General features: G+C 43.5%; 1 protein-coding gene across 1 annotated transcript; it reads left to right on the top strand.

Annotated features, from left to right (window-relative positions):
• Positions 1-8388: 8388 nt before the first annotated feature.
• On the top strand, positions 8389-19643 carry septin5b (septin 5b). The gene is made up of 12 exons (XM_071466687.1): positions 8389-8574; positions 8697-8707; positions 12015-12105; positions 14186-14272; positions 14374-14497; positions 15345-15479; positions 15570-15687; positions 16615-16716; positions 17079-17175; positions 17274-17409; positions 18423-18525; positions 18678-19643. Exons 1-12 carry the CDS (start codon positions 8532-8534, stop codon positions 18738-18740), a joined length of 1110 nt encoding a protein of 369 aa, XP_071322788.1. The 5' UTR covers positions 8389-8531; the 3' UTR covers positions 18741-19643.
• Positions 19644-21596: the final 1953 nt, after the last annotated feature.

The following is a 21596-nucleotide window of genomic DNA, read 5'->3' as shown; positions in this document are numbered from 1 at the left end:
GTGTGTGTGTGTGTGTCTGTGTGTGTGTTTACTGCAGAGAAAGTCATGCATGTAGATAAAAGCTGGACCACACCTTCTGTAATTACTCTGCTAAAGACTCACAATCTCAATCTTACAGTTTTAGTCATGTAATGACTCCATGTCCCAGATTTAGACTTGGTCGGGGGGGTTTGGGGGGAGTCAAACCTCAGGTCCTCTGGGACAGGGTTTCCCAATGTTCCTGAAATCAAAACCAAGAAAGGTGATGGTTTGAATCAGGGCTCAAAACATCACAGTTCACTGCAGCTCAGGAATAAAACACATCTGTAACAAATCTTCACACTCATCTTCCTGTTTTTGCTTTTACTTGTTTTTAAATGTCTGCTATCGCTGCAGGGCTTCCTTTGAGATGCTGATTGAATTTGCAGGAAAAATGTTCTGAGGCAAATGAATGAGGCCTGATGTCAAACTGGTGTTTGCCTCAGAGTTGAGCTGCTGTTGAATAGAGGAGTTCACACTCAGGCGAAAGAGGCAGTTTCCCAATATTTCCTCTTATTTTGAATATTTTTATTTATTCAAATGAGGGTTTATTGTTTTAAATGCAATTTTAATGTCATTGTAATGATTTATTTTTAAAGCCTCTGCTGTGTCTGAATAGATAAACTTCCTTGTGACTGGTGTGAGGCGGTGGCGGTGGGGGTGGGGGTTGACTGACTCTTTCGGATGCCATAGTGGATAAACACAAACAGTGTGGAGGAAGAGCTGGCTGCCAAGATAAAGCCGAAGGAGCAAACTCGAGATAAACTCTAAATATTTGTCCTGAAGTGCAGCTTTAATGCATGTGAAGGTCTGAAAATAACTCTGCAGAGTGCGTCTTCACCATATTTCATGATGGCATTTTCAGATTGAGGACAGAGGTGGCAGGTGGCGGAGCAGCGTGGACGTCAACATGCTGACAAACAACATTCCTGCAACAAAACAATCAGCTCTGAGTCTGGAAAGTCCATTATTTCACAAGTGCACGCACGCACACATACACACGCACGTGCACGTGGAGGAGAGTAGGTCATGATGTCACGTAGTAGGAGAGTAGGTCATAAAACGGTTTTCCTGTCAGCTCAATAACACGAGTGCAACGATCTTAATTACAGTCAGGACTGTGCTCACTGCCAACAGAACAAACTGTTTGAAACAACTGTGTGTGTGTGTGCGTGCACGTGCATATATCGCATGTGTGCACAGCTCCATGCGTGTCCTCAGAGAACCAGATGCTTCCTCCTCTGTTTCTGCTGCTCCGTGTTTACAGTGCAACAGAAAACACTCCCAGCTCACTGTGAGACCCTGACAGTCGCTCCGCTGCAGAAACACTCCGATTTACTGCAGACAGTGAAGTGTCACACTCATTTTCACCTGGACTGTGGATGATAATGTAAAGCTTACCTGTGTTAACCAGTGGTGAAAGTAACTTAACTTACTCAGCACAGCTCCGCTTCACTTCACTTCACTTCCACTCCTCTGTCTGAGCTCAGCTCCGGCTCCAGACATGAAGACTTCCCACCACTGATGAGGCTGTTTTTCTTGGTTTGTTGGGTTTGTGAGTGTGAGTGTAAAATCCAACACAACCATGACTGAAGCCCATGAAAACACCACAGTCATGGACACACAATGGAGGCCATGTGTGAGCCCTTCGCTGTCTGTGGTTGTTCACAGCGCAGCCTGAACCGCAGCTCAGTTCAGTGCAGTGGTGTTTACAGCTGGTTTGCATTAAACCTGCTCTGCAGCTCGTTTGAACCTTCAGGAGATGATTAAACATCTGCAACTGGTGAACAAACAAACCGCCATCCCATCAAATTCACAACTTTATGACTAATTTCTCTTCTCTGGTCTTCAGCCCTGGTTGTATCTGGTTGTGTTTTCCCGGTGTTGGTCAGTGTGAAGCTGATTGACAGCTGCGGGGCTGCCAGGTGACGTGTTGGCGGTGGGTGGGAGGGCTGAGAAGCAGCAGTGTTAGGATGTCCTGTCTCTTATCACTTCCCTTCCACTCCATTGTCCTCCGAGCCGCCGGGAATATTCTCCTCCTCCTTTTCCACATCAACTCTTTTTATTATCCACAATGAAATATCACCTGCCGTGGGCTGTTTGGCACTTGGAGAGGTGTGAGGCCTTGGCACATGTCTTTAATGTTGGTTGGTAATCCAACGTGTGTGTGTGTGTGTGTGTGTGCGTAACCTTTCTGATCTGTATTGTCAGCAGGAAAATTAGGATTACGCAGTACCACTGGACTTGCTTGAAGGAAGCTGTCGTGGTCAGAACCAGCAGAGACCACACACTCTGCTTTCTTGTCGTCACACAACACACAGTGGTTTGTGAGTCAACACTGACTCCCTTCTTCTGTGTATCTTTTACCACAGAGGACCACATTATAGGTGATGATGTTTCCACTTGAATGTATCCTGCTCAAAAGTAAAAGTGTCACGTCGCTGTGACTCACTGAGAAGGTCCCTGTTGTGTTGTAATTGTGTATTACTGAAGAGTGAAACCACAAAATGTGCTGTCACCAGCCAGTCAGGCTTGTTTTCATCCAAATGTTTAAAATCTGAAGCAAATTTTCAGGAAATCTGCAAAAGAAAATCTGAATTTGCGCCTGTTTCCATCCACGACTGTGATGTGAATATCAGGAGATGAGCGGTAGTTGTTATTGTGTCATCTTCTTCTTCTTCAGTGGTTTAACGGCGACTGGAGAATCAGCTGTTTATCTCCATGTTACGTTTGCAGGAAGATGCAGCTGCGGCCATAAAGATGTTGGATTTAAGTGGCAGCACTGTGATTCATAACACAGCACATTCATTGTAATTAGCTGTAGTCACACAGAATTATTACTCTAACGAGCTGTTGACTCAGAGTGGAGGAAATCCCAGCTCTAGAAAGTCATCGACCTGCCCTGATAAGAGAGAGATGTCCTGTTTTTACTGGGCTTTCATGTCCACCGTCCTCCTCTTCCTCTGGTGACTAATTCCACCTGCTGGAACAAACAGCGGACGTGACACAGTGGTGCAGCTCTCAGCTCTGAGTGCCATCGCAGCTCAGTCATCCTGTGTGAGCTCAGCTCCACACTTTCGTGATGAGGCCACTCAACCCCAGAGTGTTCTCATTATCCATTCGCCAGTCTGTCGTTTCCCAGATGAAGCTTTAATCTCAGCAACAACAAAACATCACAAAACAGTCAAACAGCCCAAAATCCCAGAGTGACGACAGCTACTATAAAACTACTACTATAATACTCACAATTTAATACACACAAGAAAATAGGCAGTTTTTTAACTATGCTCCAAACTGATATAAAACCCTGCCTGGAGCTATAATGTTTTTAAACGACAGCTGAAAACTTATTTATTTAGCTTTGCTTTTAATTAATTCTCTCACATTTTACAATTCTGACTGATTCCTTTTTTTTTTCTTTTTTTCTCTATTTTTCTTTTTTTCCTGTTTTATATTTGTTTTATGTTTGACTGTTCTTTTATTCACCCTTATTTTATTGTACCATCTCATTTCTTATTGTAAAGCACTTTGAGCTACCGCTCTCATATGAAACGTGCTCTATAAATAAAGTTTATATTATTTATTATAATGATTATAATAATAATAATAATTTCAGCATTAATGGTTAAAAAAACCCACTGTTGTGATGTAATGAATAAATTTAGGATTCCTAATGTCTGATGAGATGTGTTGCAGCTGCTTCTGTAAAATTATTATTCATTTATTTATTCATTTATTATTGTTATAATTTTCCAAGACTTTAAATAAAGATGGATGTAGCATCTGTGCCGTCACCGACAGGTTTTGAAGCTCAGAGTGAGCTGCTCTACTGTCGCCATCTTGGCAGTGCCTGACTCTGCCCCTAACTCCCAGCTAATCCAAAAATGGTCAAAGAAGTGGGACAGGTGTGGAGCTGAGACTTTGGTGCATGTCGGTTTGTGTCAAGCATACGCTCACCCACCTGTCACTCAAAGAGACCACGCCCTCAATTCTCTATCATATAGTTTTTAAAATTCAGCCGTACAGTCATCATGAAGGAGGAAATGATCTCTAGAGAGCAGAACAGTTTCTGTACCAGGCTGTAAACATGTTTCTTTCTGCTGTAAAGTTGGACATGTGAACATGGGAGTCTCTGGGGACGGACTCACTGCTGGAGCCAGACTCTGGTGGTTGTTAGAGGAACTGCAGCTCTCAGCTCTGACCTGATGAGGCTTCATGGTTCAGACCTGGAGGCTGATGCTTGTTTCTGACCTGCTGCTGCAGGCAGAGTGTGTCACTGACGCTTTACATGGTTATAGAACATGTGTGAACATGTCACTGAACATGGAGGTTAATTGGTGCATCGATGTCGCCCTGAGCCATGTCCTGTTTACATGTGACCTCAAATAACAGAGATGGACATTCAGCAGGACAAAGCCTCTGCTGGGGGGCGTCGGAGACGCAGATGCTGTGTGAGGTGAATTGTTGTATTTGAGCACAAACGTGAAACATGCTGGAATCGATCAGACGTGAGTGTGGGTGAAATTTCTTCTCACGGTTTGGTCTGAAACCACTCTGACGGCCTCGGTCCTCCACAGACCTCAGACTGTTCCTCGAACCCCTCCCCAGTCTCCTCAGGAGTCCTCCTGCTGTCCTGTCCCTCCGCTGCATCGGCATGGACTTGTTTTGATTTCCGGAGCCATTTTCCCGCCCTATCTCTGCCATCGGCTCATTTCCTGTGTAACTGCACCATTTCCTGTCTCTGTGGAGCACAATCAGAGAGATAACACGAGCGCCACACTAAATCTCCTTCTTCTGCTTGTTTCTCTTTCTATTCCCGGTCTCTGTACGTCTCTGTCCTGCTGTGCTGTTCCTCTCTGGGTCCTGCTCTCTGCCCTCTCATTCAAATCTAATTGTCAAGATTTTCAGCCACTTGAAGGTCATCAAATGTTTGTGACAAATGAAAAATGAGCTCTCTGTTATCTCTTGCACTGTTATCCTCTCTGTTTGTCTGTTCTTGTCATTTGGACCCGTGTGTTTCCGTCAGAGAGCTGAGAACAACACAACTTGAGGCTTATTCCCTGAAGTAACCTTAATTCTTCGATCGGATTGTTTTTTTCTTGGTATTCCTGCGTCTTTTACGCAGAACAAATAAAAACATTTTCCTCCTGCCTCTATCCCTCCCTCCCCTTCCCTCCTCAGCTTCCATTGTTCCTCAACCAGTGAAAAAGAGTGAAGGCTGGATCAGAACAATAAGCACTTCCTCCTGTGCGGTGGCGTGCTCGATGGCGGCCGAGGAATCGATGTCGAGCACATGTGATGGGCTATTGTACGGCGCTGAGCTCCGGCCTTCCTGCGTTAGCCTGTTTCCCAGCTGAAGTCATTGTGTGACCCTGAGCTGCATCTCTGCCTGTGGACAGGAAACACTCACATTACACACTGATGTTCTCACACACTTAACCCCCCAAAACCTGTACCCTCGAAATTATGATTATATGCAACTAAACTCCATCCATCCATCCATCCATCCATCCATCCATCCATCCATCCATGGCAGCAGGTTAAAGTAAAGCAGTCCAGACGTTCCCCTCCTCACCAACATTTTCCAGCTCTTCCCGGTGGATCCTGATGCATCCCTGGACCCTCCATGAATCTCACCGTAACATGGTTTGTGTGTATCAGTGATCCAGGGGCATTAGCTCCCAGTGGACTGATTCCAGGGGAGAGGCCAGAGACTCAGGAACCACCTGATGATCGACCATCTTTGGACCTGTGCATCACCTCGTCTGGATCAGGGAAACCGGGACACCGTCCTGGAGCCAGACCTGGGAGGGGGCTCGCTGGTGAGCGTCCGGTGACCGGGCTCTGGCCCATGGGACCTGGTCGGGCACAGCCTCTCTCCTCAGAGAGCACCTCCTCTCCTGACACCTCCAACACCCTGACATGTCCAACCAGCTGTGACTCGGACTCGGTTCAGTTCTGATTAAACAGATGTAGGACTGAGACACCGAGGTCCACATCAGTGTCGTCTCTGTGGATAAAAGCATCTGACAGATGAAGAGATGTGATGTAAATATGTTGCTGCTGACTCGATGTGAGTCTGGCTGCTGATAAATGTGCTGTGGAGGAGCCTGGACTCTGATGCTGATGTTTTGATGACAGTTCCTGGCGTTCGCTGTCAGCTGGTGGAGATTAAACTGTTTAACTCTGGGTTATTACATTACATCTTTGCCCTCGAGGCCAAACGGCTCGTGTTAATCCCAGTTTATTACATCGGAGCCGTGTCTGGCTCTCAGTGCACGGTGCAGCACCGGAGCTGTGAGTCCTGCTGCAGCACCGTGCAGACGTCTAAATTAATAAAGAGCAGTTACTGTTGTTTTGTTGGAGTGCAGAGGTCGCAGCGATCCTGGACCCTGAGATCAGAAGAAATATGTTTTGGTGATGGTGGGAGGGAAGGTCACTCATTGTCTGACCCCCACCACCCATGCAGCCAGCACAGGAAACAGTAGGTTACAGCACCCTGCCCCCTGCCTCCCACTCCCACGCTCTCATCATTGTTTCCCTGTGGCCCCTCCTCCCTCAGGTAGCCGTCAGCCCTGCAGGACAGCTCTCACCAAACCTCAGCTCTTTTTTGATTCGTTTTGTTTTTGCTGTCGTGCTTAAATCCCACTGTCATTGACCACCGTCGTCCCCTAACGCCTGCCTGTGATTGATTCATTGGTCTTTGACAAACAGGAGGCAGGGACACGGCACTGGGAGGCAAAATGGAAGTTTAGGAAAAATGTCAACAGCCTTTTTCTTCCTGTGTGAGTAAAGAGGAAAAAGGGAGAACAGTCGATACCTGATGTCTGATCCACCTGCATATATCTGGTCCTCCTATATTTTCACTAAACAATGCATCTGTGTGTTATATTATTACTTCACAGTTTTTCCTCCTCGTGCTGGATGAACAGACCTGCTATAGCAGCAGATTTCCCACAAATGTATTCATTGTTTATTGGATTTTCCACAACTAAAAAATGTCAAAAAAGTTGCATCACAAGTTGCATCGTTGTGTGAACTACAACACTGGACATGTCCATAAAGTGCAGCACAAATACACAAACAATATTATAGAAAAAGATGTAACTAATATCAAAAGAAAACTAAACTAAACTAAAGACAAAATGTTCCTTAGTAACCAAGTGATCATTACATGGAAACACAAAAACAATACAAACACAAACCCACCGAAGGTTCATCAGAGGTTTGATTACAGCTGTTGGTCTGGAACAGCTGCAAACACCAACCTGTGCAAAACAAAAAAGGTGTTTAATTAAAAAGTTCATCTCATTTGTTCCACTTTAAGAAAGCGAAGGAGCAGATCTTCAGAATGAATCCCTGCTGTGTGGCTGTAACTGACCTCCACTCTTTTATGTTGTGTTTGCCCCCAAACACCAGCGACGTTTGTTAATGAGGGAAGCGACAACGTGACTTCACACAGCAACAACGTGAGCTGTAATATCAAGTGTCGACTGTTCTGCTGCTGAGCTTTTCCTCTTTAATTACACAATGAGAAAACGGTGCCAGCAGTTTTGTTTCCTGAACTCCACCTGCAGGTAGGTAAGTACTAACAAAAACACTCAGGGTATTATTTATCTCTGCAGCAAGGCATTCTGGGTATTATGCCAGCACAGTCAAATTCACTTATAGTTGATATGTTTTTCACTGATATGTTACCCGCTGCTATTCTGGGTGGCATCTCACACAGAGTTGGACAATAGCTCATTGTTGAGGCAGATTCTCTTTAAAGTTCCCACCAGGATGTGAGCGTGTGATGTCTGTGTACATAAATAAAGCGAAACACTTCTCTGTGGATGAATGTACAGCCTGTGTTCTCTGTTCACACCAGGCTGAGGTCAACGTGAGGCCTTCACTGACAGTCCGCACTTCCTCTCATTAATGGGATGAAATCTCTGCACAGGGTTTGATTTCAGAGAAACAGCAGGACTGAGTTCAGCTGCTGGAGGAAATGTAGATTCAATTTAATTCAATCTTAAATCAATAACTCAGTTTTCTTCCAGTTGATTGTTTGTTCTGCTTTAACTCCAGAAACACTGAGACACTGAATTATGAAGATTTCAACAGAAAGTGTAAAGCTGGAGGTTGTTTGTGTTATTTCTGCTGTTGTGCCTTGTGTGTGCAGTTGTTGAAGGTGTGTGTGTGTCCTGTGTGTCCTGTGTGTCCCGGGCTCAGAGCTCAGGTCCTGCCGGGTCCTGCCGGGTCCTGCCGGTCTGTGCTGCCGCCCGCCGGTGAAGCCCGGACCTGCAGACGCTTCTCTGTGAATGAGCTCAGTCACGGAACCGGGACACGGAACCCGTCGTGCAAACTACGGCGGGAAAGTGACGGACACGGTGAGTTCTGCTGAGCTTTAGGTGAGTTTCTGCTCGTGCCGCAGCTGCTGTTGGAGCATCTTCCGCCGCGGCGGCGCGGATCTGTGCGGGCGGCTCAGACCCGCCCCTCCCCTCCGGTCTGGGCTCGGTCTCCGGTCTAAGATGACGGCCGACAGCAGGTACAGGAGCCGCGCTCCCCGCTCAGGTAAGCTGCTGCTTGGTTAATCGATTAGGCATCGATCGATCCGTGTGCAGAAACCCACGGTGTGTTTTCCTCTCCCTCCTCCTCTGCCCCCTGCGCGGACTCACGGCTCCTGGAATCAGCAGATGATGGAGAGGTAAGAGACCAGCAGACAGAGGTGGTGGTGGTGATGATGATGATGGTGATGATGGTGATGATGATGGTGATGATGATGATTCTTACAAAATAAAAGCCCGATGCTGTGTCGCCCCTGCACGGATCAAACGGCTCCCTTTGTTACAGCTGTGACCCTGGTCAGTCATCAGAAGCTGAGCAGAGTCACACCATCATCACCATCACCATCATCATCATCATCATCATCATCATCATCATCATCATCACATCACCATCACCATCACCATCATCATCATCACCATCATCATCATCATCACCATCATCATCACAATCATCATCACATCACCATCACCATCATCATCATCATCATCATCATCATCATCATCACCATCATCATCATCATCACCATCATCATCACAATCATCATCACAATCATCATCACATCACCATCACCATCATCACATCACCATCACCATCACCATCACCATCATCATCATCACCATCATCATCACAATCATCATCATCATCATCATCATCATCATCATCATCAGCATCAGATATTTCACAGTGTCACTTTATTTCACTTTATTCAGTTTTAATAGATACAAATGGCATCTGTATCTAATGTGTAACATCTGTGCACATCTGTTAACATGAATCTGCAGCTGGAACAATTAGTGGAATAATCCAGAGTCAATCCACAGAAAACGACTGTGTGGTTAGTTTCAGTGATTCCAGCTGCTCGGACATGAAGATTTCATAACTTTTATACATCATATATAACAGCAGGACTGCATCTAATTCATTATTTAAATTATAGTTGAATCTGACAATTATGTTTTGGACTAATTGATCAATTGAATATCAGAAGAAAGTGAAAATGACCATTAAAATCTCCATTCATTTGTCCAGCTCACTTCTCATGTGAGAAACTGGAGTCAGACATTTCTGCTTGAAAAATAACTCAGTGATGAATCAATTATTATTAATTTTCTGTTGATTAACTGATGATTTCAGCTCTGTATGATGCCAGTAACCTGAATAAGAGGTGTGGAGGTGTTGGTCTGATCAGCACAGTCAAATTTGTTGCTGAATTTTGGGGAGATGTGTTTAAAATGACGAAGAAGAAGAAGATCTGGTGTATTTCCATTTGGTGAGTGATGCAGCCATAAAAAATCATGGAGTCATATGTTTGAATACAGATACAGATCAGAGCTGCAACTAATGATTGTTTTTATCGTTGATTCATCCACTGATTATTTTTACGATTCATTGATTCATCATTGATGTTCAATTTCCTGAAATAACATCTTTAAATGTGTCTTTTTTGTCGACCAAGCAGGACAAAACTGAAAAATATTATGTTTACAATTAATATAAATTTTCCTTTAAATCTCTTCTAAAAACTCATTTTTCTTTCTCAAAGCTTTTGAATAATCAATTTTGAATAATTCACATATTTATCCATTGTTAAGTTGTTTCTTTTTATCTTAAGTCATTTGTCTGCATGTGTTTGTCGTCAGATTTGTTATTTTATCCCTGTGAAGTACGATGTAATCTCTGATTTTGATCACTACTATATAAATAAGCTTTATTATTATTATCATATAAATCTGACGCAGCAAATCCTCATATTGAAGAAGCTGGAATCAAAGAGAATTAGTTGCTCTAAACGTTTTGAATTTTCTGTCCATCAACTACCCGATTCAGCTTTAAAAAACATGACGTGAGACTGAGAGACAATCTGGAATAAGATGAGTTTTTAAAATGAATTTTTAAAGCTACTGAAGGTCAGAAGAAACCTGTGCGTTAAGGGAGTTTTCATGTGTGGAAAAATCAGAGATCGCTGAGGGATCGAACGACCTCCAGGAACAGAAACCCACAAACGTCTCACACACAACAACACCACACCTCCTCACAGCTTCCAGTGTGAACATCTTTATTTTCAGATTCTGTCGAAGCGGTTTCATAATGTTTTACCCTCCTCTGTGTGTTCATGTCGTGTTGGACGCCGGCGCTGAGGCTGAGTCAGTGCACGCTGTCCTCCAGCAGACTGGAGCTGTGTGTATTTTTGTGATGTGTGTGTGGGCGTGACATGCAAACGCATCCACAGACAAAATGTCAATATGGAAGCAATACTGAAACCAGAGAGAGAGAGAAACTCACAGAGAACACCCCCACACCTCCATGCACACAGCGCCTCAGCAGCCACACTAATGCACTCTGCATTAGGTTTGGTATTAAAAGCTCAATGTGTCCTCAAGTGGAAATGTTTGGGAAAAGCTGATGCATGATGGGGGAGCTGCACTTTTACATCACACCATCTGTCTCCTTCAGGCTTTGTCCTGCTGCAGTGTCTCTAACAGCGTTTCTGCTCCATCACATCACATTTTAGACTTTTTAAAATATCACAGAGTGAAACTCAAGACATTTTACTGTCATGTTGCTCAGAGAATAAGACAAACTGTCTGAATATAACAATAATCAATCAATAAACATGTCTGGACCATTTATAGATCAATAAACAGCCCTACAGGGGCCTGAAGAGTCGGGGGCCCCTGGCCCAGGGCCTCTGTATGAAGTGACTGTTAGTATTTCTTGTCTGAAAATGACAGAGCTCAGGTGAAAGAGCACAGAGACACAAAACTACTCCAGAGAGATGAACAATGACGACAAAGAGACATAAAACTACACAAAGACTCAAAACGTTCACAAAAAGGCTAAAAATGACAACGAAAAGACAGAAAACAACACAAAGAAATACACAATAGTGACAAAGAGACTCATAATGACAACAAATAGAGACTAAAACAACCACAGAGACACACACAATATTCAAATTACCACAAAGAGTCGCAAAGCAATCAGAGTCTCGTTCACTATGAGTTGAGGAGCTTCCTGTCTCTCAACAACCACTAATTCTCATCAGTGTCTCTGTCCACAGCAGGAAACACAAATATTCAAAACTTCTGGTAATGACTTGAATTCTGAGGTTGTTCTTGTTTGAGGGAACTGGATCCAGTGGTTTCCTCTTTTCTTCCTCCTCATCTTCACATCTATGTCTCTGCATCGTCACCCCCCCCACCCCCCCTTCAGGCCCTGGGGCCGCCTGTCACACTGTATTATGAAGACTGGGTGAACCTCAGGCGATGCTCTCAGTCTCTCCACCACTTCAATAAAACATGCAAGGAATTATGGGAATGTCCTACTAACACAGCTACTGTACTGTGAAGGAGCAGATCTTACCCAGCATGCCGTGGGGTGGCCATCGTGACACAGATTCACTCACAGCTACTTTAATGGTTCTGTCTCCATGTGATTGTTTCCAGGAAAAAGAGTACGTTGGTTTTGCGACGCTGCCCAATCAGGTGCACAGGAAGTCGGTGAAGAAAGGATTCGACTTCACCCTCATGGTGGCAGGTGAGGAGTGGGGGCTCTCTGTGTTTGTCCAGTGTGTTCGTTTGACAACGAGGTGACTCCAAGTGATTTACATGAAGACAGGAGACATGGAGACGAGACAGAAAACAGACAGAAGGAAGAATAAAAAGAGACAAACAGAGTTTAAATGGATTTAAGTAAAAGAAGATTAAAGATAGAATGGATGGATGGATGGATGGATGTATAGATGATGGATGGATGATGGAGGATGGATGGATGGAGGATGGATGGATGGATGATGGATGGATGATGAACTGGTGGTCACCACTCGTACACAGAGCACAGGATGGTTCTTCCCACAAAGATGAATCAACACAATAAAAATGAAGGAATAAAGGAGAAAAACGGCTCCTGTCTGATATTATGAATAAAAATCTAATTAAAATATTTTTCCTTCCAACACGATCTCAGATGGTTTGGATGCTAACTACAGAAAAACACTGAGGCACAGACGTTAAATCTATGGATTCCTGTTTTATTCTCAGACAGTGTGAGGAATCCCTGATTTGAGCTGCTAACGAAGCTTCTGCTTCAGAGTTAGTGCCGTCGTGTTTCTCACAGGTTCTAGATTTTTTATGTCCCCACGTGACAGTCAGGACGGAGGCGTTATGTTCTCAGGTCGTCCGCCCGTCTCATTCTCGGGAACCCGATATCTGAGGAACTTCTTCACATTTGGCAGAAATGTGCACTGGGACTTGAGCATGAACTGATTAGATTTTCGCCGTTAAAGGTCAAAGGTCAGAAACACTTTTCAAGACTTCACACAATTGTGACAGAAATTTACACAAGTGGTTAATATTGAATCTTGTGGATAAACAGTGATGTAACCTGAAACTAGTCTGAATGGTTTTTCTAGTTTTGACATAATCTGCACTCAGCTGATGATCTGCTCTTTGTCTCAGTCTGGAAATGAAACTGCAGTTTAACACACTTTAATCCACTCACTACACTTTAACTCTTGCATCTTTGGTGGAGAGAAAGACTCCGTCCTCTGGAGGGTCTCCAGGCAGGAGGCAGGTTTAACATCACACCTCAGCTTCCACAAATCTCTGTTCAAATCTGAATGTCCATCCTCTGGAACAAGATGAGTCACAACATTATTTTATTACACAACAATATTTAATCACCCTTTAAATCCGTCCATTAAGTATTCAGAGTGACTCTGCAGAAACACAATGAGGACTGAAATGCACAAAACGATGTCAACAATCCAACAACAGTCTCAGGGTTTGTGTTCGGATGTGCTTCCTGAGTCCCATTTGTGGTATCTCATGTTTGTATCGAGTCTGAGAGGCAGAAAACATCGATGTGATGTTTGAGTCAAATTCAATTTCTAAGAGTGTCTCAGTCCGGCTGCTCAGATCAGGTTTCAGACCGCCCTGGGTCCTGGATGTGTCTGGTGGAGGTGGAGGAGGTGGAGGTGGGTAGTTTCAGGGTCGCTCTGGAAAGTTTGTGTTTATCCATCATTTTCAGCTCTTTCAACTCTATTTCATCTGTTTATCCATGTTTAATTAGCTCTTAGCCGTTAACTTCCTCACCTTCCTCACCACAAACCTGTGGATTTGTTTTTGAATCAGATCACAGATTCTCGGGGCCTGACAGACGAGTCTCGACCCTCCTCCTGGGCTCTGGTCTCTTCTCTTTCTTTGTCGAAGCCTCTTTAGTTTCTTCGGTTTCTTCTTCAGTGGAGGAAATTCTGAAAGTGACTTTCACCTGAACGCTGCGTCATCTCACCTGTGGGCGGAGCCTGTGTGTGTGTGTGTGTGTGTGGGGGGGGGGGGGGGGGGGGGGGGCAGACAGGAGGGACTCACATGCAGCAACATGCACATGTACCAGCTACCAAAACAAAGACCAGAGAAACTCAGATTACATCACACACAGAGGGGGCGTGGCTTCATTCTCTGCCCAGGACGCCATGACTATCTTTACATACAGAACAGCTGTTTGCTTCTGATTTATTGTTTAAAATCTGGTTTACAGAAGCTTTAATAGTTGCAGTGTCAGATAAATGTGGAGTAGAATAATAAAGGAGAAGTTCCTCAAAGCTGTCTCTGTGTTACAGGTGAGTCTGGTCTGGGCAAATCCACCTTAGTGAACAGCCTGTTCCTCACTGATCTGCATAAAGACAGAAAACTGCTCAACGCTGAGGGTGAGTCACCGGCCAATCAGACGTCTCCATGCAGGTGAGGCTGAAAACACCTGCAGGGGAGACGGACTTTGCCAAACATCTCCATCTGTTTGTGGTTTCAGAGCGAATCAATCAGACGGTGGAGATCACCAAGCACACCGTGGACATAGAGGAGAAGGGGGTGAAGCTGAAACTCACCATAGTGGACACCCCAGGTTTTGGAGACGCTGTCAACAACTCGGAGTGGTAGGTGTTTCCTGTGTCTGTCCCTGAGGTCTGGGCAGCAGAAGCAGCTTTGGAGGATCAGAGGGTGAATTATGTGAGATGGAGGGAGCTTTGATTTCTCTGGCTTTACCTGAGGTGAACCTGTTCCCGTGCACAGCTCCTGTCTGACCCCGCCTCTTCAGCTCCGTCTCTCTCTGGAGTTTCACCCACGTATAAACAAAAGCTCTGCTGGTCTTCTGGGAAACAGAAGAATCAGCGTTTCTTCTGCTCAGCAGTGGCCTGTACAGCTCATACTGCACAACAAGAGTAAACAGTATTAGTAGTTTTAATTCATAAAGAGTAAGTCTGGGGGGGGGGGGACGACGACAGTCTCAGTCTCCTGTCATGATGCCTTAAATGTTCAGTTCAGGTTGTGACTGTCACAGAGGTGATAGTTCAGGTGTATGTTGTAGCAGACAGGAGATCTGAGCGTCTGCAGAGGTCGTACGAAGCAGTGAATAAATAACAAGGTCTTGAATATTAGTCATAAACTGCGACTTTAAACGTTGGAGGAGCTTTTCACTGCTTTTTTTGTGGAGTTTCCCTTTGTGCCATCAGACTAGTTGCAGTGGTGACTGCTTTGTTGTGACATCACAAAGTTCCAGAAGTCCTGACGGCTGGTTTTAAGGCTCAGTTTCTGAATACAGGCTGTGTGCATTTCTCTGTGGACTGAGGCTTTGATACTTTCACAGTATTAATATAGAACCTAGACCTGCTTTATAATCACAAACACATGGACATCTACCTTTAGACTGGATGGAGCTTTAAAGGAAAACTAGGTTTATATTAAAACCACATAAGCATCTGCAGGAATGTTTGTGTGTTGTAGCTGGACGCCCGTCACCGACTACATCGACCAGCAGTTTGAACAGTACTTCAGAGACGAGAGCGGACTCAACAGGAAGAACATCCAGGACAACAGAGTGCACTGCTGCCTCTATTTCATACCTCCATTTGGACACGGGTAATGCACACGCTGTATACCTGCACATGGTGCTTACTGCATGTACGTGCAAGAATGAAAATACTCAGTAAAGTTCATGTCCTCCTGCAGGCTTCGTCCCGTTGATATAGAGTTCATGAAGGCCCTGCAGGACAAGGTTAACGTGGTTCCTCTGATCGCAAAGGCAGACTGCCTCACTCCCAGCGAGATAAAGAAACTCAAAGAGCGGGTAAGACCACAAGCGGTTTCTCACAGTCAGGACACTCTGTCTTCACAGTAAAAACTGAATTTATGCAGCAGCTCTTTTTGCAGATGGGGCTGCTCTGAAGACAGTAGACATCTGGCTAAAACTAGGAAGATGATTTAATGCTGCAAAATATTTAATCTGCATGTTGTCAACAGATCAGAGCTGGAGTGAGGAGGTGGTTAGCTTAGCTTAGCATGAAGCCTGGAAACAAGGGGAAACATCCAGCATGAAAAATACACCAACCAGCACCTCTGAAGTTCATAAATGAACATGCTGCATCTCGTTTATTTAAACGTTTATTTTCTACAGAAATAGAAAAATGACAACTTGGGTACTTCATGTGGTGAGCTTTAGAGGTGTTAACACGCTAGGCTAATCACTTCCCGGCTCTAGCTCCATAATTAAACTGCAAAAACTTATTTTTGGCCACTTGGGGGCAGAGCAAAGAGCTGCAAAAACAAAAGGTGCTCATTCACACATCCAGCTGAATGAGGAAAAAACATACGCATTTGTCAGGAAATCTGATGAATCCACTTTCAGCTCTGCTCCATATTTTTTAATCCTCAAAAAAACTTGTTTTCTGTGCTAAACCGTGTTTGAACATAAATAAAAATGTGTTGGATGAGAAACAGAAAATGAGGAATATGTTACAGAATATATTCAGTAGTTGTGAATAAAAGACGAGTTCGACACATGAGCTTGACCAACAGTAAATATATTGATCCTCTGACCTGATTTTGGTTTGGTAACATGCAAAGTAGACGAGGAAACAATGGAAAAGATTTAGATCCATTTTTAGCTGAGTGAACAAGATTTTATCTGGACTGAGTTTTAGAGTGTGTGTGTGTGTGTGTGTGTGTGTGTGTGTGTATCCTTCACATCTCTTACGTGTGTGTTTTGTCCTCCCAGCTGAGGGAGGAGATCGATAAATATGGGATAAAGATCTACCAGTTCCCTGACTGCGACTCTGACGAAGACGAGGAGTTCAAGCAGCAAGATAAAGAGCTGAAGGTGAGTCTGAGACATGCTCCATTATTTCTGATCGTTGTGTTCAAGGCTCTGTGGTGCTGTAGTACTTTAGTATTATAATTTTACACTACTTTATACTGCACAATGTTTAGGATATATATATTCTAAATATTCAACATTTGAGATGTAAATATTCTGCATTTTACTCCACTTTATTTTGTTTCTTTTTCGTTTACAATTTCTGTTTAGTCTTAATTCGTTTTTTACTTAAATTATTTTTCATACTTCAGCACATGGAGCTGATAATACTTCTGTACTTTTACTTCAGAGTTGTGACTGTAGGATTGTGATGGAGTATTTTACATAGTTATGCTTTCAGTAAAGGCTCTTGTGTACCTCTGCAGGAGAGCTCTCCGTTCGCAGTGATCGGCAGCAACACTGTGGTGGAGGCCCGAGGTCAGAGAGTGAGGGGGCGGCTCTACCCCTGGGGCATCGTGGAGGGTAAGACACTCTCAGCTGGTCAGTGTCTGCCTGTCCCAGCTCTCGCCATGGCAACAGTAATTTTGAGTGACGCGACGTTAATGTCTTCCTGTACGCAGTGGAGAACCCGTCCCACTGCGACTTTGTGAAGCTGAGGACCATGTTGATAAGAACCCACATGCACGACCTGAAGGACATCACCAGCGACTGCCACTACGAGAACTACAGAGCCCAGTGCATCCAGACCATGACCAGGTGTGTGTCCGGGGGCTGCACGCTGCTCTGTCTTTACTCTGGGCTCGTACACAACCACATAACCCCGTTACAAATAAAGTTTAGTTTCAGTTTAACTCCTCCAGTGTTTTATCTGAAGTGTCGATCTCCATCAGAAGATATATTTGTGGTTTTAAGAACCAAAGACCATCTCAGTGTAGTTTTACATCTCCTCTCTGGAGCTCGAGTAACAACTTGTTTGACCATCTCCACGGGGCTTAGTGAGAGTGTGAGTGAGTTTCTGTCAGAAACAACAGAGACACTGACACGGACGAATCAACACACAAACATTTTAACCAGTTTTCAGCAGTTTGTTTCTGGTGGTTTCTCACTGATTTGTCTGTTTCACATCACAGAGCAAAACAAACTTCAAGTTTACTCACAATCAACCTGACGAGCGTAGAAACATCAGAGTGTTTCATAAGATCTCCTCTGCTTCTCACTCTCCCCTCTCCTCCTCCTCTCTCCTCTCCATCTCCTCCTCTTCCTCCTCTCCTCCTCCTCCCCTCCTCTCTCCTCTCTTCCTCCTCCTCTTCCTCTTGTTCTCATCTCCCCTCCTCCTCTCCTCCTCTCTCCTTCTTCTCTCTCCTCCTCCTCTCTTCTTGTCTCCTCCTCCTGCTCCTCTCTCTTCCTCTTCCTCCTCCTCCTCATCTCCTCCTCCTCCTTCAACCTTGACCTTCATATTAATCTCAGCTGCACACCTGTAAAGTCTGACTGTATCAAACAGACAGACACACAAACACCTGCCAAATTACTCACAGCTGCTTCTGTGGTAGTTCACACCACACACACACACACACACACACACACACACACACACACACACACACACACACACACTGTTGCAGCTGGTATTGAATTTCAAATTTATTTAAAATGTAAAAACTCTGTCAGCTTCACGATTGCAGCACTTGTTCACTGCGGCTTCGAGTCTCTGCAGTTGCTCAGAAACTAATGTGACTCTGTCGTGTTGTTGTTTATCTGTCATGTTGCAGTAAGATGAACGCGGATAAGAGGGTGGAGAGCCCCATCCCCATCCTGCCGCTGTCCACGCCAGACGTGGAGACAGAGAAACTCATCAAAAGGAAGGATGACGAAGTGAGTGGCTCCTTCATAAACCTCAGACAGTGAATAATGCAGCGCAGCAGGTGTTACACAACCGAGGTCCTGATGTGGAGTGATGACCCAGATGTGATGTTATGTAAGCCGTCTCTCACCTCCGCCCCCTCTTGTTCCCTCTGCCTCTGCAGCTGAGGAGGATGCAACAGATGCTCCAGAAGATGCAGCAGCAGATGCACGAGCAGGACCTGTGACCTCTGACCTCTTATGTTACATCTGTGACCTTTACACCTTTTATTTAGGAGACGGACTGACAGAAGATCAAACACTTAGCACTGACTTAAACCCTCACTAATGCCATCTCTTCAGGGGATGAGATAAAAGTCAATATTTCACTTGATTTTTAAAACACTGGTCACAAAGAAACGGTAGACGAATGAGAGCATGCTGGGAAATGTATTTTAACTTAACTGAAATGTTTTGGTGTTATGGCACCTTCAGAAACCTTGTTTTTTAATGCAGTCTTTAGCCAAGTAAGTATAGTTAGGCAATAGAGTGTAGATGTCACTTCATCACCTTCACATCACAGTAGATTTCCAAGTATGTTTTGTACTTTAATACTGAATAACCTCAGTTCATCTAGTAGTCGATGCGCTGATTGTGTGAACCCGTACTGTGTGTGTGGAGTGACACATTGAAGAGCAGCTGATGGTACGTTGCAGTTGGTTTTTGGTTTGGTTTTCTCAGTGGTGATTCTGACACCAACAAAAATGTACAAACTCTACAATTTTTTTTTTTTTCCCAAATTTTCATGTTAGAAAGATTTTCAAAATATAAATATAAAGAACAATAAACTAAAGGCAACTTCTTCGTTGTGACACCACAAAGTTGCAGAAGTCCTGACAGCTGGTTTTAAGGCTCAGTTTCTGAATACAGGCTGTGTGCATTTCTCTGTGGACTGAGGCTTTGATACTTTCACAGTATTAATATAGAACCTGGACCTGCTTTATAATCACAAACACATGGAAATTTCACTTAATGCAATATGGGACCTTAAAGACTTTATACTCAGCATCAGTGAAGCCATAAATTACCCCGTGTATTAGCCATGTTTTCTCCAGACAATCTCCTGCTTATATTAAACCTCTTACCCTGAATTTGCTGATGCCAAGTATCACAGTGTACAATCAGAGCTGTGAACATGTTAATGTAAGAACAATCATACATTACACTTTTGAGAGCATGTTTTGTGTAAATAATAATACAGAACAATAATAATTCTCACTGTCCTATAGCTTTTTACAGATGATATTGTATTGATTTCAGTCAGTGGAAAATTTGATCAAAAATTACCAATAATAACAACAATAATAATAATAATGATAATGATAATAATAATAATAATAATAATAATAATGATGATAGCTTTATTTTATATCGTACTTTTCTAAATCAGTCTTACAAAGAACTTTAAAACAAGGACAAAAAATAAAAGCTTTTCACCTAAAAGTGTATTTTTATGCTAATAGGTAAACATTCATTGACTTTTAAATACGTTTTTTTTTTACAATTCTGTATTATTTATTTTTTTAAACTGTCCTGAATTAATATATTTGCACCTTTTCCCCAAACAAACCAGACAAACACTTGCTTTAATACTTTTTTTTTTTTCAAAAAGACATGAAGGTTATTGTCTCATACCCACTGCAGTTAAAGGAAAACCAACTAAAGGAGGTAACGTCAAACATCTGGAAAGCTTTTTATAAATACACAGTGGAGCTGATCCCTACAGTTTAAAATGAATTCTGTCAATAAACTACTGATTTAAAGCTACATTGATTATTTATTTTGAGCACTTGAGGGCAGCGGAACAAGACAACACTGTGATGCAGTCAGTCAGTGTAATAGCAAACAGTTGCTATTTGGAGTTGTGTTTGAGTCACTGATACAAGCAGCTTCACATTATATATTTAGATCAGCTGTTATTGGTTTTTGCAGCTTTAACTGTGTCCACATGTGGTAATTACAGGAGAATGGTAGCTGGAGTTAAAGAATGAAGGTGCCTCTTCCTCTTTCAGAAGGTTTATAACGTTGCTTTATAGGATGATTCTGTGTTTTCACCTTTGAATCACCTCATACGACAGAATAAATGAACTCTGGGTTTATTTTTAGGGCAGATCATGAAACAAGAGAAGAGTCTACAGCCGTGTTAGTGACTCTGTGAGGCTCAGAGCTAAATGCTAAAGTCAACATGCTAACAAGCTCACAGTTACCAGACTAACATGCTGATGTTTGGCAGCTTTAAAGCTGCATTCAAACACAGTGTTGGTAAAGTGGGAAGAACAAGAAAAACCCCTTTACGCTGCTATTTTGTTTACATATTATTCTAAGGTGGTTAGCTCTAATGCTAACCTTAGTCACAGCAGATAAGCTACCGAACTTGGCTTCTTTATGTATTTGTTCAGTTTGTGTCCAAGTAACATGAGATGAATAAGCCTGAGGCTGATGTAAACGGTTTTTCAGACTTGGATGATTCCAGTTTAAACAGGATATAACAAGAAGCAATAAATGCAGAGTGGAGCTGAGGCTGATGGGAGTTAGTTAGTTTTGCAGGTACTGAACAAATGTGTTGACCTGATGATGTTGCCATATTAAAACGTAGGGCCGGTGTTGCCAGATTGGGACACGTTTTTACTTTACTGAGCAGGTAAAAATTGATTTGTGCAGGTTGTTATCATATGGGCGACTTTTTGTGGCATTAGTTTATATTTCCGAGGTTTAAAACTGTAAGAGAGGCTGAGAGCGAGATGAAGGAGAGATACTGTGTGAGGTGAGAGGCTCAAGCAGATGCAGGAAGTCATAGTGTGGCAGCTCATCAACATGATCAACGGTGGCAGCGGCTGCAACAGCATAGAGAGCAATTCATGACAGATTTATCTTTAGATTGAGTGTGACCTGTGCTTTCTGAGGATGTCATTATCTGCGGTGGCCATCACGAGAAATGTGCGTAGACCTGTTTGGAAATCATAGAAATAAGACGCTCATAACTGCAGAACCTGCCTGAGAATCATCAGGATTTTAAGTAATTCATCGACAGTTGTCTGTGCTTC

Source organism: Trachinotus anak, unplaced genomic scaffold (genome assembly GCF_046630095.1).
Source record: "Trachinotus anak isolate AG129_WGS33_773 ecotype Australia unplaced genomic scaffold, CSIRO_AGI_Tana_v1 ptg000028l, whole genome shotgun sequence".
Taxonomy (NCBI): domain Eukaryota; kingdom Metazoa; phylum Chordata; class Actinopteri; order Carangiformes; family Carangidae; genus Trachinotus; species Trachinotus anak.
The sequence above is the reverse complement of the archived record's forward strand: the minus strand, read 5'-3'. Positions and strand labels throughout refer to the sequence as shown.